At 46.1% G+C, this 19,852-nt stretch overlaps 2 protein-coding genes across 3 annotated transcripts in view; one reads left to right on the top strand and one right to left on the bottom strand.

Annotated features, from left to right (window-relative positions):
- The window catches only part of EPHA2 (EPH receptor A2), a 37,842-nt gene extending 27,914 nt beyond the window's left edge, over window positions 1-9,928 (bottom strand). The window contains exon 1 of the mRNA XM_034401585.3: window positions 9,678-9,928. Coding sequence (XP_034257476.3) covers window positions 9,678-9,906 — 229 coding nt within the window. The 5' untranslated portion in view covers window positions 9,907-9,928. The remainder of the gene's footprint in view (window positions 1-9,677) is intronic.
- The window catches only part of LOC117654732 (uncharacterized), a 68,746-nt gene extending 50,791 nt beyond the window's left edge, over window positions 1-17,955 (top strand). For both annotated transcript variants that reach the window (XR_015729944.1, XR_004588381.3), the window contains one exon: window positions 16,424-17,955. The gene's annotated coding sequence lies outside the window, so the exon portion shown is untranslated. The remainder of the gene's footprint in view (window positions 1-16,423) is intronic.
- Window positions 17,956-19,852: the final 1,897 nt, after the last annotated feature.

Below are 19,852 nucleotides of genomic sequence, written 5' to 3'. Positions count from 1 at the left end.
AACGTTTAATTCAACTACGTAGGCTAGTTTTGTGGCTGCTCAGGAAATAGTCAGGCACGAGAAGAGTTTTGTGGCTCCCGGTGTTTTCTTTTCTGTGGGAAATGGGTCCAAATGGTTCTCTGAGTGTTTAAGGTTGCCGACCCCTGGGTTAGAATATGCTGGAAGTCTGGCTTATATAAGTGAGGCACCCTGGGAAAATCCTAGAAGCAGAGTTGTTGCCTGTAGAATAAGATTCCATCCCCTCTGTCGGGACAAAGAGGGAGGGGCATGTTTTCCCCCCTCTGGGGTTGCAAAAACAAAACAAAACTGATCTTAGGGAAAAGAGAACTATTTGGAATGATTTTCATCTATGATCAAAATTTTTCAGAACGTCCGACATCTATTTCAGCTTAGAACACATTTTAGTCCGAAACCCACTGTACGCTGTCACTCACACCTGTGTGCACAACAATAGTAGCTATTCTCCTTCTCGTTGTGCGGTGCAAAACATACTTGTTTAAACAACCCTGGTGAGGCTTGAAATGTTTAGATTGTGTGTATGTTTTCCTCCCAAGAATGTCCGGGGGGAGGGGGGGCAGTCAGTTTAAAGTTTAAATAAATCTGTCCGAGCTTAGTCTCAAGTCCCTCCATTGTGCAACCCTTTAAGAAATCCCTACCTACTTTTAAGATCCAAGAAAAAGTGGCTGCCCGTGGGATGAGCATGCTTTGAGATTTGTTATCGCAGCCTCATGGCGTGAAATCAAAAACAAGAACCAAAAAACCAGAGCAAGTTTCCTATGAGCTGAAAAGACCTGGCCAGAAGAGTTAGTCTTTCTTTCTTTCTTTCTTTCTTTCTTTCTTTCTTTCTTTCTTTCTTTCTTTCTTTCTTTCTTTCTTTCTTTCTTTCTTTCTTTCTTTCTTTCTTTCTTTCTTTCTTTCTTTCTTTCTTTCTTTCTTTCTTTCTTTCTTTCTTTCCTTCCTTCCTTCCTTCCTTCCTTCCTTCCTTCCTTCCTTCCTTCTTTCTCTCTGTCTCTCTCTCCTTCCTTCCTTCCCTTCCTTCCTTCTTCCCTTCCCTTCCCTTCCCTTCCCCTTCCCTTCCCTTCCCTTCCCTTCCCTTCCCTTCCCTTCCCTTCCCTTCCCTTCCCTTCCCTTCCCTTCCCTTCCCTTCCCTTCCCTTCCCTTTCCTTTCCTTTCCTTTCCTTTCCTTTCTCTCTCTTTCCTGTTCTTGTGTCTAGTTGTCTTGATGTGCAGTGCCCTATAGCATCGTTTTGAGGGTAGGAGTTGAAACAACTTATGTCCAGCATGTGAGGGGGTCTGTCAATATTTTCACAACCCTCTTTTTGACGCGTGCAGTAGACAGATTCTCAATGGAAGGCAGGTTGGTAGTAATTGTTTTTTCTGCAGTTCCAATTATCCTCTGAAGTCTGTGTCTGTCTTGTTGGGTTGCAGAACCAAACCAGACAGTTACAGAGGTGCATGAAATACATTTTGCAGTAACTGCTCTGAACCTTCATTCCCCACCTGTCCCAAGATCCGAGCCATGGAGTATCCTGTTCCCTATGACTCTTTCCTCTCCTCTACGGGCTCCTGGCAGCAGAGGGGGCCCTTGGAAGAGCCAAAGGCGGTTTAATTCTGGCTTGCCGCCATGTTACCTTGATATGTGTCATCTTCGAATCTTTGCTTTTTGACCCGAGCGCTGGGAGAGTCTTGGGAGAGACAAAAGGTGACTAAGCCGATTGTCAGGGGTATAGAAGGTGAGGCTTTGCGTGCATTAAAAGTCTCTTCCGTATCACAGACCGCCCAAGGGACACTTCCTCGTCTAAGAACGAGGCTGCTGCACGTTTCAAAAAAGGGGTGCCGCGCCGCGCCCCGCAGCAGGTGGACATCCGACCCAGTGGTGAAATCCTCCGCGGTTTGCCACAAGTTCGCTGCCCGGGCATGCTTTCCTACTTTCTAGCGAATATAAATCATGCAGCACAGCTGATCGTTGGAAATACAGCTGATCATTGGAAATACAGCTGATTGTTGGAAATCGCACGGCACAGCTGATCGTTGGGACCAACTGGTAGCTTGTTTTTTTTTTTTACTACTGGTTCGCCCTCCCAGTAGCCCTATGGGAGGTTGAGCAGCCTCCACGAGGGAGCCAGTGAGAGACACCCTGTGAACTTTTGGGTCAGTCAGGCCTGGGCTTCAATCCACCCCACCTTCCAGCCCCCCCCTTTCAATCTAGCTCTGTATGTTGGTTTCAATTCCTGACCCTCGTATAAATCAGGGAGAGGAGCTTAAAAAATCACAATCTCCTTCCCAGAGTGCCTGTAAGCAACATCTGGAACAGCTTTTCTTTCCCACCAACTTCCAGAGTTAATTTTAAACTTCACCCTCTTCTTACAAGCGTGCAGATTTTTTTTTTTTTTAAACTGCCTGTTTTTCAATTCCATGCAAAGCTGGGGCGGGAGGAGGTGGGGCGGGAGAGCCCACAATTCCACGCCTGGCTAAGGATTCATAGCAAAGCGGTTCAGAGGAATTTGCCCGTCAGTGACACTGGGGATGAATTGCAGTGGAGCCTGACAACGGTGAAACCTCAAATCAAAAGTCTTGGCTTTTAAAGAACCTCTAGATTTTTATTTTTATTTTTTGCATGATTTGAATAATACCGCAACACTGGCCAAGCCAAAACAACGTTGATGCCCTAAGAGGGAGTTCTTCTGAGCACATGCAGAAGCCTCTCCTCCTGAGAAACCCCCCCCTCCCCCCACCCACCCCACCCACCACCCACCCCACCCACCACCCACCCCAGAGATTAGGGAGACTCAAGGAAGCTGCCATTCTGGCAGCCTCATCTGAACAAATGCAACCGAGGTGGACATTTTTCAACAATTTGCCCCAATCAGCCGAGTTTACAGAATTGGAGGGATTCGAATTCAAACCACAAGGGGTCAGAAAGACTTGTTTTGAAAAAGAAAGAAAGAAAGAAAAAGAAAGAAAATCTCTGGAGTTCCTGGGTTTAAAGGTGAATGTAAAGGTTCCCTTCGCACATGCGTGCTAGTCATTCCCGACTCTAGGGGGCGGTGCTCATCTCCGTTTCAAAGCCGAAGAGCCAGCGCTGTCCGAAGACGTCTCCGTGGTCATGTGGCCGGCGTGACTCAATGCCAAAGGTGCACAGAACGCTGTTCCCTTCCCACCAAAGGTGGTCCCTAGTTTGCTACTTGCATTTTTTTTTTTTACGTGCTTTCAAACTGCTAGGTTGGCAGAAGCTGGGACAAGTCACGGGAGCTCACCCCATTACGCGGCACTAGGGATTCGAACCGCTGAACTGCCGACCATTCGATCGACGAGCTCAGTGTCTTAGCCTCGGCAGAGAACGAGGTGGCTGGATGGAGTCACAGAAGCAGTTGGCATGAGCTTCAATGGGCTCCAGAGGATGGAAGGCCTGGAGGAATGTTGTCCATGGGGTCGCGATGGGTCGGACGCGACTTCGCAACTAATGACAACAACAAAGGGGTCCGAAGGCAGAGAGAAAAGTCTAGAGAAGCTGCCAGGAAAAAGCTGCAGGCAGGAATTCAGTATCTGCCTTTGCATGAAGCCGCACAACCATTGGCAGCCCAACTGATATGGAGCGCTTCAGAGGCCCCCAGGACAGTTCCTCCCGATTAGAGCACAGACAGTCGCCTACCCCCTTTTGTCATCGGTTGCGTTTTTTTTTTGGGAGATTTGAAATAAATTCAATTTAGGCAAAACTGGAAGGAAGACAAATCCCACCACAATGCTGCTAAACATTATTGCAGATCAGCCCCGAGAGAGGTTTGGCAGGCAGGTTTAGGAACGAGGGAAATGCGAAGAGCGATTCTTTGCGCCACCGCCCTCTCGTCTCGGGTTGGAAGATGCGGTTTTGGGAGAGCCAACGCAGGAGGGCCTGTTCTGCTATTGCCACACCAGACTCGGAGAAGAGCCGGGACTGGAAAAGAGGGCCAGGAGGGGAACTGCTTACTGGACAGATCTCTCCCTCCTGCTCCCCCCCCCACACACAACCCAGCCCGCCACCATAATTAGAAGCCAGACGGCCCTCCTGCCTGTTCATTAACTTCATTCCTGCCTTTTTTTGCAAGCCCAGCACGGCCCTTCGGAGTTGAGGTTTGGAAGAGGTTCCCCTGCCTTGTGGGTCTGCACAGGGGAGGGGTGGGGGAGTTCTCCCTGGGCAAGCTCAGCTCCAGTCTCTCAAAGCAGCAGCACTAGGGCCTCTCGCCTCTGCCAGGCTGCCACCCCAGATGCTTCAAGGAAGCTGGGAGAGATGGCTGTCTTTGGGGGAGGGGGTGTGTGTGTCTCCGTCCCCACCTCCCGGAGGCAACCTTTCCTCTCCCTGGGCCAAAACTGGGGCCGAAGGGAGAGCGGGGACCATGCCGTGGCTGTGAAGAGGAGGGCAAGCTAGCGAGAGGGACTCATCTCGTGCTCCCCTCTTTGGGTGCCTGGTTGGTCCCAGTTGCTGGCTTTAACAGTTATGGAAAGGACCTTGGAGGTTATTCAGCCCAACCCCAGCTCACGGAGGAGACCTGTACTAGGGGATTCGAACCACTGAACTGCCGACCTTTCTGATCGACAAGCTCAGTGTCTTAGCCACTGAGCCACCTGCTCCTATAATATAGCCTTGATTTAGCCAATGCTTGTTTTAGAGAGAGAGAGAGATAATTTCACCAATCTTCAAGAGATGGGACATGCGGAGAACCCGAGAAACTATACAGGGTTGAATGTTGGCATTCGGCACATGGCGTCATCCTTCTAGGGATAAGCCCAGACTTGCTCGCTCACTCGGCGGAAGGGCTGCCCTGGAAGGCTTCAAAGTTTTCCTCCGCCCCTCCTCCTCCTCCTCCTCCTCCTCCTCCTCCTCCTCCTCTTCCGAGACTGGGAGGCCTTGGCCAGGTGGAAAGTGGCTGGGAAGCGACCTTGCCAGTTTCCTCCTTTCTGGATCTTTGAAAACCTTCTGCCCTGAACCCAGAAGCATTTCAGCCCAGGAGCCTGTCCTGCATTGCTAAGCAAGGAAAGGCTCAACTTTGGAACTGCTCATTTGAGAGGCTGGGGGGGGTGGGTGGCAGGAGGCTCCCCCCTCATATAATGAAGGAAAAACAGCTGCTTCTGAGCCTTCTCTTCCTCTTTCTCCTCTTTCTCTTCCTCTACTCTATTTTAATTCTATTCTAATTCTATTCTACGAAGCCACTTCCTTTCCGATATGCCGCTCAATCAGCTGGGCTCTCCCGGTGTTGATTCAGGGCCCTTCCCTAGCCAGCCTCCTCCTTCGATGGCAGCCAGACTATTGCTCAGTCTGCTCTGAACCCTCGGCACCATCGCTGGGCCCGTAGTTACATAACCAGGTGGCAGAATCGGGACGATTCCCTCCCCTCCCTTGGCAATGATTTTCAAATCATTCAAAAGAGCCTTGGTAGTACAGTGGTCTAAGGCACCCTGTTATTAAGCTGGTTATTAAGACCAGCTGCCTGCAATTACTGCAGCTTCGAATCTCGCCAAGGCTCAAGGTCAACTCAGCCTTCCATCCTTTCTAAGGTAGGTAAATTGAGGACCCAGTTTGTGGGGGCAATAAGCTGACTTTGTATAAATATACAAAAGGATGAAGGCTATTGCTGAGCACATTGTAAGCCGCCCTGAGTCTCCGGAGAAGGGCGGGATATAAATCAAATTTAAAAAAAAAATAAAATCCAGTTGCTTTCTCATCTGGGCGAGAAGAACCCCCCCACTTCTTCTCCAATTCAAGCGGTCAGCCCGAAGAGCAGAAAATGCAACAGGACCGCATCATGCTTCCTTGCTTATGTGGGTTGGATCCCAAGCGTATCATTTCACAGAAAGCTTCAGACACAGGCCATTCAATATCGCATTTATATCCCCATAGGTTTCAATACAAAATTCCTCCCCACTTTCCCAAAGGAGAGAAACTCTCCCTCTAGCCCAGGGGGTGTCAAACCCGATATCACGGAGGGCTGCATCAAGGTTGTGTTTGACCCCGCGTCTGGGGGGGTGGAGGTGGCCACCTTGACATCACTCGTGTCGGGGGGCACCTGTGGCCCGAGCGCTCTGCCAAAAAAAAAATCGGGCTCCCATGCTCCGTTTTCGCCTGCAAGGGCCTTCTGCAGCCCTCTTCCAGCGAAAACGGAGCCCACCCTGACCTCCATTTTCACTGGCAGAGGCACCGGGGGTCAGATCTAAGCACCCTGCCGGCCTTGAGTTTCACACCCCTTGCTCTAGCCCATTCTCTGTTTTCCATCTTCCTGAAAAGAAGTCACCTCTCAAAAGACACCAGAGGCCTCAAGCCTCCTGTAATTTTTATTTTTTTTTAAATTTGATTTATATGCCGCCCTTCTCCGGAGATTCAGGGCAGCTTACAATGTGCTAAGCAATAGCCTTCATCCTTTTTGTATATTTTATACAAAGTCAGCTTATTGCCCCCACAAACTGGGTCCTCAATTTACCTACCTTAGAAAGGATGGAAGGCTGAGTCAACCTTGAGCCTGGGGAGATTTGAACCTGCAGTAATTGCAGGCAGCTGGTCTTAATTTCACACAACTATATCCTTCCTATGTCATTTTTCAATTGTACAGAGGTACAATCTTCAGGTTTGTTTTTTTTTAAAATAGAGATAATTCTAACATTCAGTTAGAGACGACCCCCGATTCTACAAAGCGTGCAAAGCTGCTTAATTCATAAGCTTTTCAGGACCCACAAATCCTAAACTTTTTGAGAATGACCTGCCTCCAATTCGAGGACCCCCAAACACAGGATGAGGCGAGACACTTTCGAACAGCCTAGATTGCTCCCCCCCCCAAATCTGGGGGGTGGCAGTTTCCATCTACATAGGGCCTGTCAATATCTTATGTCTCCCTTTCCTTTCTTCCATGACTTTTTCTAAATGCCCCCACTCCTCTGATTATTTTCCCTGCAGTGTTCTGCAGTTTTATTCGGTCTGTGGCCATGTCCGAGTACAATACGAAGTCCGTGTTTCGCCTATCCGGTGATGTTGAACGATAGCTACACCAGGGGTTTGTGTGGGCCCTTCTAATTTTCTATAACTGTGTAGTTTGGCTCCACAAGCCAACAAGACAGACAGAGACTTCAGAGGATCATTAGAACGGCAGAAAAAAAAAAACAATGGCTACCAACCTGCCTTCCATGGAGGACCTGTCTACTGCATGAGTCAAAAAGAGGGCTGGGAAAATATCTACAGACCCCTCGCATCCTGGACATAAACTGTTTCAACTCCCACCCTCAAAATGACGCTATAGAGCACTGCACTCCAGAACAACTGGACACAAGGACAGTTTTTCCCCCGAATGCCATCACTCTGCTCAACAAATAATTCCCTCAACACTGTCAAACTATTCACTTAAGTCTGCACTACTATTCATCTTCTCATCGTTCCTATCACCCATCTCCTCCCACTTACGACTGTATGACTGTAACTTTGTTGCTTGTATCCTTACGATTTATATTGATTATTTCCTAGTATGATTTGATTGCTTATTTGTACCCTATGACTGTCATTAAGTGTTGCACCTTATGATTCTTGACGAATGTATCTTGTCTTTCTATGTACACTGAGAGCTTATGCACCGGAGACAAATTCCTTGTGTGTCCAATCACACTTGGCCAATAAAGAATTCTTTCTCTTCTTTCTTTCTTTCTTTCTTTCTTTCTTTCTTTCTTTCTTTCTTTCTTTCTTTCTTTCTTTCTTTCTTTCTTTCTTTCTTTCTTTCTTTCTTTCTTTCTTTCTTTCTTTCTTTCTTTCTTTCTTTCTTTCTTTCTTTCTTTCTTTCTTTCTTTCTTTCTTTCTTCCTTCCTTCCTTCCTTCCTTCCTTTCTTTTTCTTTCTTTCTTTCTTTCTTTCTTTCATCTATCTATCTATCTGTTTCCTAGTATGATTTAATTGCTTATTTGTACCCTATGACTATCATTAAGGATTGTACCTTATGATTCTTGACGAATGTTATCTTCTTTTTATGTACACTGAGAGCTTATGCACCGAAGACAAATTCCTTGTGTGTCCAATCACACTTGGCCAATACAGAATTCTATTGTATTTCATTCTATTCTATTCTAATTCTTCCCGCACTTGGGGCAACCGGCAATGTGAAGTCAAACACTCTCTGGGGAGGGAGTTGGGTGGTGGAACTGCATCCTGGGCCTCCGCCTCTCTCCCCCCCCCCCCCCCCGCTTCCTCAGACACACCTTGGAAGTAAAACAAGGCAGTCATTTCAGGGTGTGTCTGTGTGGCGCCATTCCCACTTTGCCCAGCCGCCCCGGAACTGAGCTGCTGCTGCTGCACCCTCCTCTTCGGAGCAAAGTGGCACCACAGCCGCCAAGGCATTATGGCTGGTTGGTTTTCCTCGGCCATATTACTTTAACTTCTGGCTGCTTCCAACCACCCTCCTCCAGTCCCCGTTCCCCCCCCCTCCCGGGAGATCTGGCATGCCAGTCCTACCCCATCCCACCCCCCTTCCCTTCCTCTCTTTCCTCCAGGCATCCCAACTTCGCTCTAAAGGGAAACACAGATTAACCTTTGCCAAGGTTGGGAGAAAAGCAGCTTCGGCAGCGCGAATCGCGAGAAGGCTGGGACTCACGCCGGTGTGTGTGTGTGTGTGAGAGAGAGAGAGGGAGAGAGAGAGTGTGTGTATGTGAGAGAGAGTAGAATAGAATAACAGGAGTGAGAGAGTGTGTGTGTGTGAAAGAGAGAGAGAGAGTGAATGAGAGAGAGAGTGAGAGTGTTTGAGAGAGTGTGAGTGAATAGAATAAGAGTGAGAGAAAGTGTGTGTGTGTGAGAGAGTGAATAGAACAGAAGTGAGTGTGTGTATGTGTGTGTAAGAGAGAGAGTGTGTGAGAGAGAGTAGGAGAGAGAATAGAATGTGTGTGTGAGAGGGAGAGAATAGAATAGGAGAGAGAGGGAGTGAGAGAGAGAGAGACAGAGATTGAGAGAGAGAGAGAATAGAATAGAATAGGAGTGAGAGAAAGAGTGTGTGTAAGAGTGAGAGAATAGAATAGAATAACAAGAGTGAGAGAATAGAATGTGAGAGAGGGAGTGAGAGAGAGACAGAGAGTGAGAGAATAGAATAGGAGAGAGAGGGAGTGAGAGAGAGACAGACAGAGATTGAGAGAGAGAGAGAATAGAATAGAATAGGAGTGAGAGAAAGAGAGTGTGTGTAAGAGTGAGAGACAGAGTGAGAGAGAATAGAATAGAATAACAGGAGTGAGAGAATAGAATGTGAGAGGGAGTGAGAGAGAGACAGAGAGTGAGAGAATAGAATAGGAGAGAGGGAGTGAGAGAGAGAGAGAGAGAGAGAATAGAATAGGAGTGAAAGAGTGTGTGTGAGAGAGGGAGAGAGACAGAGAGAGTGAGAGAGAGAATAAAAGAGAATGGGAGAGAGAAGTAGTGAAAGAGACAGAGAAAGAGAGAGAGAATAGAATAGAATAACAGGAGTGAGAGAAAGGGAGGGAGAGAGGGAGCCCCCGACAACTTCAGTCTCAGTTCCAGAGGCCGGGAATGCGGGAGGGGGGGGGAATCTAGATCTGCCTTCCTGCCCCAAAGCCCAACGAGGCTTAGCCAGAACGGGAGAGGTCGGACGGGGAGAGGCGAGGAGAGAAGGGACCGCCACCCGCGCCTCCGATTCCAGCCTCCCCGAAGCAGCTCCACGCGCAGCTTCTTACCTTCGTGGCTCTGGGAGGTCCGGAGCGTCTGGAGCAGGAGCACCAGGAGGGTCCCGCTGAGCCCCGGCAGGCTGCCCATGTCGTAGTAGGCTGGTCCCACCACCGCCGCTGCCTCCCGCGTTCCCCCTTCCCGGAGAGTTGACTCACGCGAGCCAACCCAACCAAGCCCAGCTGCCACGGGACGGAAAAGCTCAATGGGAGCTGGTGGGAAACTTCTCGCTCTGCTCATTCATGCCTCTGCTGACGTCACCGGGGCCACGCCTCCGGAGGCCGTCCAATCCCTCCCCGAGGGAGCCCCCGGCGGGGGGGGGGTCTTCGAAAGATCTCCCCGAGGCTTTAGGGAGAACTGGAGGATCAAAGCGCGAGGTGGCACCGCGGAGGGCAGAGCGCAAGAGAAAGGGGCTGCTTTGCATGCTTTGCCAGCCACGGATGGGGGAGACGGGGCGGGGCGCTCCTTAGTTCCAGCGAAGCCAGATGTTAAAAGCACCAGCGGCGAGACCCCAGAGAACCCCAGGACGGAAAACAGGGATTTATATTGAATTTACTCTATGTTCTCTTTAGTCGGCAACAAAATTCGCAGCGACCCCTTTCTCTTTTCCTTCCCTTCCCTTCCCTTCCCTTTCCTTTACCGCTTCCTTTCCCTTTCCCTTCCCTTCCCCTCTCCTCCCCTTCCCTTCCTCTCCCTTCCCTCTCCTCTCCTTCCCTTCCCTTTCCTTTCCCACTTCCTTTCCTTTCCCCTTCCCTTCCCCTTCCCCTTCCTTCCCTCTCCTCTCCTCTCCTTCCCTTTCCTTTCCTTTCCTTTCCCCTTCCCCTCCCTTCCCTCTCCTCTCCTCTCCTCTACTTCCCTTCCCTTTCCTTTCCTTTCCCGCTTCCTTCCCCTTCCCCTTCCTCTCCCTTCCCTCTCCTCCTCTCCTCTCCTCCCCTCCCCTTCCCTTTCCTTTACCACTTCCTTTCCCTTCCCCTCTCCTCCCCTTCCCTCCCCTCCCCTTTCCTTTACCACTTCCTTTCCCTTCCCCTCTCCTCCCCTTCCCTCTCCTCCCCTCCCCTTTCCTTTACCACTTCCTTTCCCTTCCCCTCTCCTCCCCTTCCCTCCCCTCCCCTTTCCTTTACCACTTCCTTTCCCTTCCCCTCTCCTCCCCTTCCCTCTCCTCCCCTCCCCTTTCCTTTACCACTTCCTTTCCCTTCCCCTCTCCTCCCCTCCCCCTTCCCTTCCTCTCCCCTCCCCTTCCCTTTCCTTTCCTTTCCTTTCCCGCTTCCATTCCCTTTCCCTTCCCCTCTCCTCCCCTCCCCTTCCCCTCCCCTCGCCTCCCTTCCCTCTCCTTTCCCCTTCCTTCCCTTCCCTTCCCTTCCCTTTCCTTTCCCACTCAGAAAGGGAGTATAAATGAAACACACACCATTAGCTCCCCTCTCATACTGGAAATGCCTGCTCAATAACAGGGCCCTGCTTAGAGCAGGCCCGGCTGCCTTCCCCCCTTTTGACACCTTGTCCTTTAAGTGCACAAATTGGCTTACAAGGCCCTGCAGTTTGGCATGGCAGTGCGGACTGAAATTGTAATATAAAGCCTATAAAAGAGGCTGAGAGCAATCAAAAAAGCCCTTCCCCAAAAATTTCCCAAAGCCAAGGATCCCTTCTTCCCCTCTGCCTAATGATCCCCTCTACCCTCCAAGTACTTTCTCCCCCCCCTCCCCCAAATCTTTTGCTAGTCAGATCTATAGGGAAGTTCTTATCTTTATTTTCTTTATTCTTGGCCAAGTGTGATTGGACACACAAGGAATTTGTCTTTGGTGTATACGCTCTCAATGTACATAAAAAGAGAAGATACATTCATCAAGAATCGTAAGGAACAACACTTAATGATAGTCATAGGATACAAATAAGCAATTGAATCATACTAGGAAACAATCAATATAAATTGTGAAGATACAGGCAACAAGTTACAGTCATACAGTCGTAAGTGGGAGGAGATGGGTGATAGGAACGATGAGAAGATTAATAGTAATAGTCATGCAGACTTAGTGAATAGTTTGACAATGTTGAGGGAATTAGTTGTTAAGCAGAGTGATGGCGTTCGGGGAAAAAACTGTCCTTGTGTCTAGTTGTTCTGGTGTGCAGTGCTCTATAGCGTCGTTTTGAGGATAGGAGTTGAAACAGTTTATGTCCAGGATGCGAGGGGTCTGTAGATATTTTCCCAGCCCTCTTTTTCACTCGTGCAATATACAGGTCCTCAATGGAAGGCAGGTTGGTAGCCATGGTTTTTTCTGCAGTTCTAATTATTCTCTGAAGTCTCTGTCTGTCTTGTTGGGCTATATAGAATAGAATAGAATAGAATAGAATAGAATAGAATAGAATAGAATAGAATAGAATAGAATAGAATAGTAGGTAGAGTGGAGTGGAGTGGAGTGGAGTGGAGTGGAATAGAGTAGAGTAGAGTAGAGTAGAATAGGGTAGAATATAGAGAATGGAATAGAATTCTTTATTGGCCAAGTGTGATTGGACACACAAGGAATTTGTCTTCAGTACATATGCTCTCAGTGTACATAAAGAAAAAATAAAATATATTCATCAAGAATCATAAGGTACAACATTTAATGATAGTCATAGGGTACAAATAAGCAATCAAATCATACTAGGAAACAAGTCAATATAAATCGAAAGGATACAAGCAACAAAGTTATAGCCGTGCAGTCAGAAGTGGGAGGAGATGGGTGATAGGAACGATGAGAAGACTAATAGTAATAGTAATGCAGACTTAGTGAATAGTTTGACAGTGTTGAGGGAGTCATTTGTTTAGCAGAGTTAAAGAAGAAGAATAAATGAAGAAGAAGAAGATAATAAAAGAAAATGGAACATGTCACTTAGGGAAATACAGTGCATTTCATTCACCCGTAGAGAAGTTTCTCGTTGCACGTTTATATTCACAGGTACCCAAACGACACCAGTAATCTCTTATTATTCACTTCTAAAAAATTAGGTTCCTCTTACGTGATGTAATGCAGAACCTTCCAGTAAAAATTTGGCTAGAGGGTGGTATGGAAAGAATTTTCAAGGCTTTTGCGACACTCCAGCAATTGACCTGTGCAATTTTATTTTATTTTTTTACTGAGGGGTGCTGTATGAAAAAGTTGCGGGAAGGAAATCAGCCTGCCCACCTTAGGTCTACACAAGAGATACTTTTCTCTTCTTCTGAGTTCATGGCCTGGGAATTTTCCATTTTGAAAAAGCTAGAATTTCCTAGTTTGGCTCCAGAGAGGCTACCTATGGACTGTTTTTTAACAAATTAAGAGTGCTAGAAGCTGAGTCTCATCAGGGTGGATTCATTTAGCTTGCCAGTTAATTTCCTACAATAGCCACAAAACTCATCTGCCAGTACTAAATTGTCTCCCCCCCTCCCCCCCAATCATCTCTATTATTTGATCACAATACAGATTAGTTCAGTGGTAGATTGCCTCTGAAGATGGAAGTTCTGAATTTATTACGATCGCCTTAATCAGATCCAGTCATCTCTTCCTCTCGGGATTTGAAATGCTTTGGATAGTTGTTTAAGAGGTAGGTAGAAAATATTGGAAATAACACATTTTGGCTTATCTACACAGTGTTGCAATAAAAAGTGCAAATCTTACCAGCCGGTAGCCCTGACCTCTTGTCACGCCAGTAAATCCCACCGTTCCATCTGTGATGTGAAGGATCTTTTTTTTGGGTTGTTGTCTTTCCTGATCGGTTACCATGTTTTTGAAGTGCGATATTTCGAGAAAAGGAGAGGAGGTGTTTTTTTCACTGCCAAGTGTTAATTTGCATGATCTCTACTCTCACTGTTTCTCTCTTAGCAGAAAGCTGTCACCATACAATACACTTAACATTACACAATACCATTTTAAAGAGCCAGCAGGTTACATATGCAATTATCTATATAAATGATTTGATGTATTTAAGAGATATAAAAACATATCCTCCCTGCTTTAGCACTTGCAATCATGTTGTTAGTTGCAAAGTCGTGTCTGACCCATCGCAACCCCATGGACAACGTTCCTCCAGGCCTTCCTGTCCTCTACCATCCTCTGGAGTCCATTGAAGCTCACGCCGACTGCTTTGGTGACTCCATCCAGCCACCTCCTTCTCTGCCGTCCCCTTCTTCTTTTGCCCTCCATCGTTCCCAGCATTCGGCTCTTCTCCAGGGAGTCCTTCCTTCTCATTAGGTGGCTAAAGGATTTGAGTTTCCTCTTCAGGATCTTGGCCTTCTAAAGAGCAGTCAGGATTGATCTCCTCTTGGACTGACCGGTTGGATGGCCTCGCAGTCCAAGGGACTCACAGGAGTCTTCTCCAGCACCAGAGTTCAAAGGCCTCCATTCTTTGGCCCTCAGCCTTCCTTATGGTCCAACTTTCACAGCCATCCATTGCAACTGGGAAAACTGTAGCCTTGAATATACGCACTTTTGTTGGCAGGGTGATGTCTCTGCTTTTTAGGGTGCTATCTAGATTTGCCATGGCTTTCCTCCCCAGGAGCAAGCGTCTTTTAATTCCTTGGCTGCAGTCCCCATCTGCGGTGATCTTGGAGCCCATGAAAATAAAATCTGTCATACTCCTAGTTGAAAACGCCCTTCTCTATCCCATTTCTTTTGGTTGCCATCTTCTTTCATTTAAAAAAAACCATCTGAATATACAATTCCCCGCCCTCCCCCCCCCAATTTATTTCATATTTGGACTCTTAAAAAGTTTAGATTTAAATGTCAGTTCCCCAACCCATCTAGCAATTTCGGTTTTTAAAGTTGTCCCGCGTATTAATGTAAACGGACTCTTCGTATGCAGCTTTCTGCCCCTCTTTTCCTCCCCCCGCCCTCCCCCCCCGACTCTGAAGAAATGATGGGATTCTTTGTTTGCATGCTTCTCAGCTTCATTCTCGCTGAGCTGAGACGTATGCAAGACTCACATGTTTGGGTGAGCCTTGTAAAAATATTATTCAGCGTGATTTGCACGGCCATAAACCCGGAGGAAGGAAGAGGGAGGCTGTGGGTGTTCACGAGAGGTCCTCTGGGCGAGCAGAAGTGAATAGATCCCTGGTAAAGTTGAACCCTGAAAGTTTAGGTGAAGGAGTCCAGGGGAGGCACAAAGGGGCAGAAGAAAGGCAAGAGACAGATGAAATACTTCGATCAAATACCAGCCCTGGTACTGTGCAAATACCAGCCCTGGTACCGGTGGCAAACCGCGGACGATTTCACCACTGGTCTGATGCCTCTGATTTTTCTACCAAACGGATGGCTTGTGGGAGAATTTCAATCCAGCAGGCCCTGTAGATTATATCTGGGCGGGGATGCACGCTGTTGGGCAACCCCTGCGTATGCTACCCGGTGACATTACAAAATCCTTTTCCCTAGAAGGAACCAAAACATGTTTCTGCTTGAATGTTAAGATTCAGCCTCATCAGGGATGGCAGATTGCTGACTCACAGGCACCCTGAAACTACGCTCCGGCTCTTGTCTATCCAGCCTGAGTTCTGCCAGGATGAGGTTGGAGTCAGGGTGCCATTTAGATGACTTGCCTGGCCAAAAGAGCAGGCGTTAGAAGTTTGAAACCGGCCAAACGCAGCAAGAAAAATGCCTTTGCCCCGGAGGGACGTCAGTCTCGCTGGCATTGGAAGAGGGATGATCTGAAGAGCGAGCATCCTTCTCACTTACCCATCCCCCACCCCACCCCCGCGACTTCTTCCTTAGGATCTGACAGAGGATCTCCTGACATTCGCATCCAGACATACCAATCAGCAGGTTTCTTAGTTTAGGGTAAATTGTGGGTATGGCTGAAAAAGAGGAACCGAGCAGGGCTACCAGATTCTGTCACGGCTTTGTTCCCTACGCCATCCGCCTGGTAAACTCGCGAGATTCGTTTTTCTCGCCGTTGTCCATGTATACATCTGAACTAGACTGTGTTGTTTCTCTGTGTCATATAATATAGGCGGGTACATACATAATGCTGTATTTATTTATTTTGTCATGTTTATGTAGTGTATATTGGAGGTGGTGACCCTTTGAGAACTGTATTCAACGAAATTTCATTTCAATGTATGCCGATTAGTGTACATTCAAAATGACAATACAATTATTATTCTATTCTATTCTATTCTATTCTATTCTATTCTATTCTATTCTATTCTATTCTATTCTATTCTATTCTATTCTATTCCAATCCATTCCATTCCATTCCATTCCATTCCATTCCATTCCATTCCATTCCATTCTATTCTATTCCGTATTTTCTATACTATACTATTCTATTCTATTCTATTCTATTCTATTCTATTCTATTCTATTCTATTCTATTCTATTCTTATTCCTAATTCTTATTCCTAATTCTCTATTCTATTCTACTCTACTCTACTCTACTCTACTCCACTCCACTCCACTCCACTCCATTCCATTCCATTCCATTCCATTCCATTCATTTCCTTATTCTATTCTATTCTATTCTATTCTATTCTATTCTATTCTATTCTATTCTATTCTATTCTATTCTATTCTATTCTATTCTATTCTATTCCATTCCATTCCATTCCATTCCATTCCATTCATTTCCTTATTCTATTCTATTCTATTCCATTCCATTCCATTCCATTCCGTTCTCTGGAAGGCCCGTTTTATCCTCCACAGAGTGTTTTTCTGTTAACATCTAAACAACAAACATTGTCAGGCTCTCCCATTAGCCAGGAGGCATTAGAGACTCAAGGTGGCTACAGGTGATCATTCGGTTTCCTCTTTAGGATACAAAACCGGAGCAAAAGCTCACCAGACGAGCCGCTTACGTTCTTCTAAGTTGAAGAAGGAAGTGTTGAGCAACGGAGCCAGCCTCGTCCTACAGAAGGGCAAGATCCTGCTACGAAAGACAGGCAAATGACAGAAACAAGGTAGGACTTTCTGGTTGACTTCAGGAAATTGCCTTGTAATTTTGTGTTAAATTATTTCGGCGGGAGAAAATGCTCCAAAGTCTGAAACGAGCCCGGCCACCTCTCTCTGAGATGGGACAGTGCAGACGGTTGCCCTTGGCGGTAGAAAAAGTACTGGGCAAAGATTAAAAAAAATGACTAGAGGAAATGGTAAAACAACAAAAAGACTTAAAGCCAGAGTTATTTCTATTAGGCATACTAACAGGGAAATATAATTTAAAAAAATTCAGTATTTCATGCTACGTGTAATAACAGCGGCTAGAATTATGTATGAACAAAATTGAATTAGAACTGCAGAAAAAACAATGGCTACCAACCTGCTTCCATGGAGGACCTGTATACTGCACGAGTCAAAAAGAGGGCTGTGAAAATATCTACAGACCCCTCGCATCCTGGACATAGACTGTTTCAACTCCTACCCTCAAAACGATGGTATATAGAGCAGTGCACACCAGAACAACTAGACACAAGGACAGTTTCTTCCCGAACGCCATCACTCTGCTAAACAAATAATTCCCTCAACACTCTTAAACTAGTTACTAAGTCTGGCATTACTATTAATCTTCTCATGTTCCTATCACCCATCTCCTCCCATTTATAACTGTATGACTGTAACCTTGTTGCTGGTATCCTTAAGATTTATATTGACTGTTTCCTAATATGATTTGATTGGCTTATTTGTTCCCTATGATTATCATTAAGTGTTGTACCTTATGATTCTTGATGAACGTATCTTTTCTCTATGTACACCGAGAGCATATGCACCAAGACAAATTCCTTATGTGTCCAATCACACTTGGCCAATAAAGAATTATATTCTATTCTATTTTTTAAAAAGAGGAAACATTGGAAAAATGGAAATATACCCACAGAGGAAACGGTAGTAAAGAAAATATTAGATTGCGCCAAAATGGACAGGTTGACGATGGAAATTAAAGACAAAGGAGAAACAGAATACTATTCAATCTGGGACAAATTGTATAATTGGTTAGATAATAGATGCAAAGATTAGAAAATCAATGATGAAAGAAGGTCAACAAACCAGAAATAAATACAAGTATAATGATAGATAGGAGAATACTTATTTTAAACAAGATTATGGCAAGTGTACAAAAGTGTAAATTAAAATACATAGAATGATAAATATATAGAGATCTACATTAGAATCATGGAAACAATAGATATAAACATGATACTGTATTAATAAGAGTTAAATGGTCGTAACTAGGAGGTATAATAGTATGTCTATTGTAAAAAATTGCTGATATAACCAGTATAGCACTGTTGGAAAGTTGAAAACGTGATACAAAATGAAGCAAAATGTACAATAAAAATATTACAAAAAGAAAGAAGGAAGGAAGGAAGGAAGGAAGGAAGGAAGGAAGGAAGGAAGGAAGAAAGAAAGAAAGAAAGAAAGAAAGAAAGAAAGAAAGAAAGAAAGAAAGAAAGAAAGAAAGAAAGAAAGAAAGAAAGAAAGAAAGAAAGAAAGAGATCCCCCCATAGTAGATCCTGCTTGCGGGGATGAGGCGGGGGGGGTGGAGAGGGGAAGAGTTCTGGTTAAATTATGCAGTTATGCCAGGAGTTTTTGAGTATTTTTTTCTGTGCAGCCAGGTGTTGCATCAAGGTTGAATTTTCTCGGTCACCCAAATAAATTTGGAGCACCTTGTCATTTTTTGTTGCTTGGTGTGATGGATTTGAAACCACTCTGGCCTGGTATGCAAAATAGTTTCCGCATTTTGAAGGCCAAAAAACAGGTTTAGTCCTAACAAGCTATGACATGCAGAGAGTGTGAATCCGAGTTCAGGAACTTGGCTCGACCGCGATCTGCTGTGCCCGTGGCTTCAATCGCAGGCATCCCCGACAAAGCACAAAGCTTTGTCAGGGTTTGTTGCAGAAATTAAATCCAGAAAGCACACACAGGCAGACTGATGCAGCAGGATTCATTCACTTCTTTATATATACATATAATACATGAAGCAAATTTACAATACCAACAGCAGAGTCACAGTTTCATTTCAGCTCAGATCAGTAGACAAGTTCACACACATAGCTTCACAGCTCGGAGCTTCACACACATACACTGGTTTCAGTTTCTCTTTACAGACTCAGAAGCTGCAGACTAAGACACGCCCTGGCTCCAGTCTGTCTCAGCTCCCGATAGGCTGACTTAGTTGCTACGCCTATTCATTGGCTGACCTTGTTACCATGTCTTCCCAGTCATGAATACTCTGACAAGCTTCCCTCTTCAGAATGCAGCCCAGTCCGACTTCGGGGACGAGGCCTCCCTGGGGCACTAAGCTGTGCCCGTGGCTCAGCCTACCAGTGGCCCCCTTCTGACTTTGCCCCTCCCCTACCTTCCTCTTCTGCCTGGGGTCTCTGGGTTTGCATAGGTCATCAGTGGCTGCCTCCTACAACAGCATTCTTCCAATAGACTTGCACAGCTCCCTCCCTAGAGGAGTGGCTTGACAGTTTAAGGGTATTTTGAGTCTCAACAAGTGCCCAATTCTCTCCTTCACCCCGGTACCTTCATTTCTAGCACCCTCTTCTGACTCTGCTGCAAAATCTCTTCGCCGAAAGGGGAGGAATTGTTGGAAAGGGGTAGCGGTCTCCCCCGAGCTTCTTTCCATTCAATGCCAGGCCTCCCTATTCTTTGATGCACCCTGCAGCAGCCACTCCAAGCCCTGCTGTGCTCACACCATGCCACACTGCACCGGCCCCTCACACACCCGGTGGCAGCCTGGGACTTGCAGCTTCCTGCCAGCTTCCCCATTGACTTTGTTGTTGGAAGCCGTCAGGAAATGGCAATGCCGCAGGGAGTGCCGGAATTCCTGTGGCTAACTGATGGGATTGTGTGAGGTCGCATTTTACGACTGCATCTCGCTGAACGACAGAAATCCTGATCCCCATTACCATTGTTAAGATGGTAATGGGGTCTTACCAGTTTAACAGCTTATTATTAGGTGTCTTAATGAATAGCTCTTCCAATTCTCTCTTCTCCACTGCAGTTTGAGGAGTGATCGTTTTGTTTTTGCTTTTTTATGTCAACTTCTCAACTGTTTTTAAAAAAGTTTTTTTATTGAACTTTTTTCACCTTTAAAAACAGAAAATACAGAAGAAGAAAAAAAACAAGACAAAACAAGACAAACATAACAATATATCATTATATTGTACCTGTAATTTGTTCTTCTACTTTTCCCTTCTATCCTTAATAACAACTATAACAACTATTTTAACCCTGCTACTTAC

The sequence above is a fragment of the Pantherophis guttatus genome, chromosome 15 (genome assembly GCF_059756535.1).
Source record: "Pantherophis guttatus breed Tessera chromosome 15, ASM5975653v1, whole genome shotgun sequence".
NCBI lineage: Eukaryota > Metazoa > Chordata > Lepidosauria > Squamata > Colubridae > Pantherophis > Pantherophis guttatus.
The sequence above is the reverse complement of the archived record's forward strand: the minus strand, read 5'-3'. Positions and strand labels throughout refer to the sequence as shown.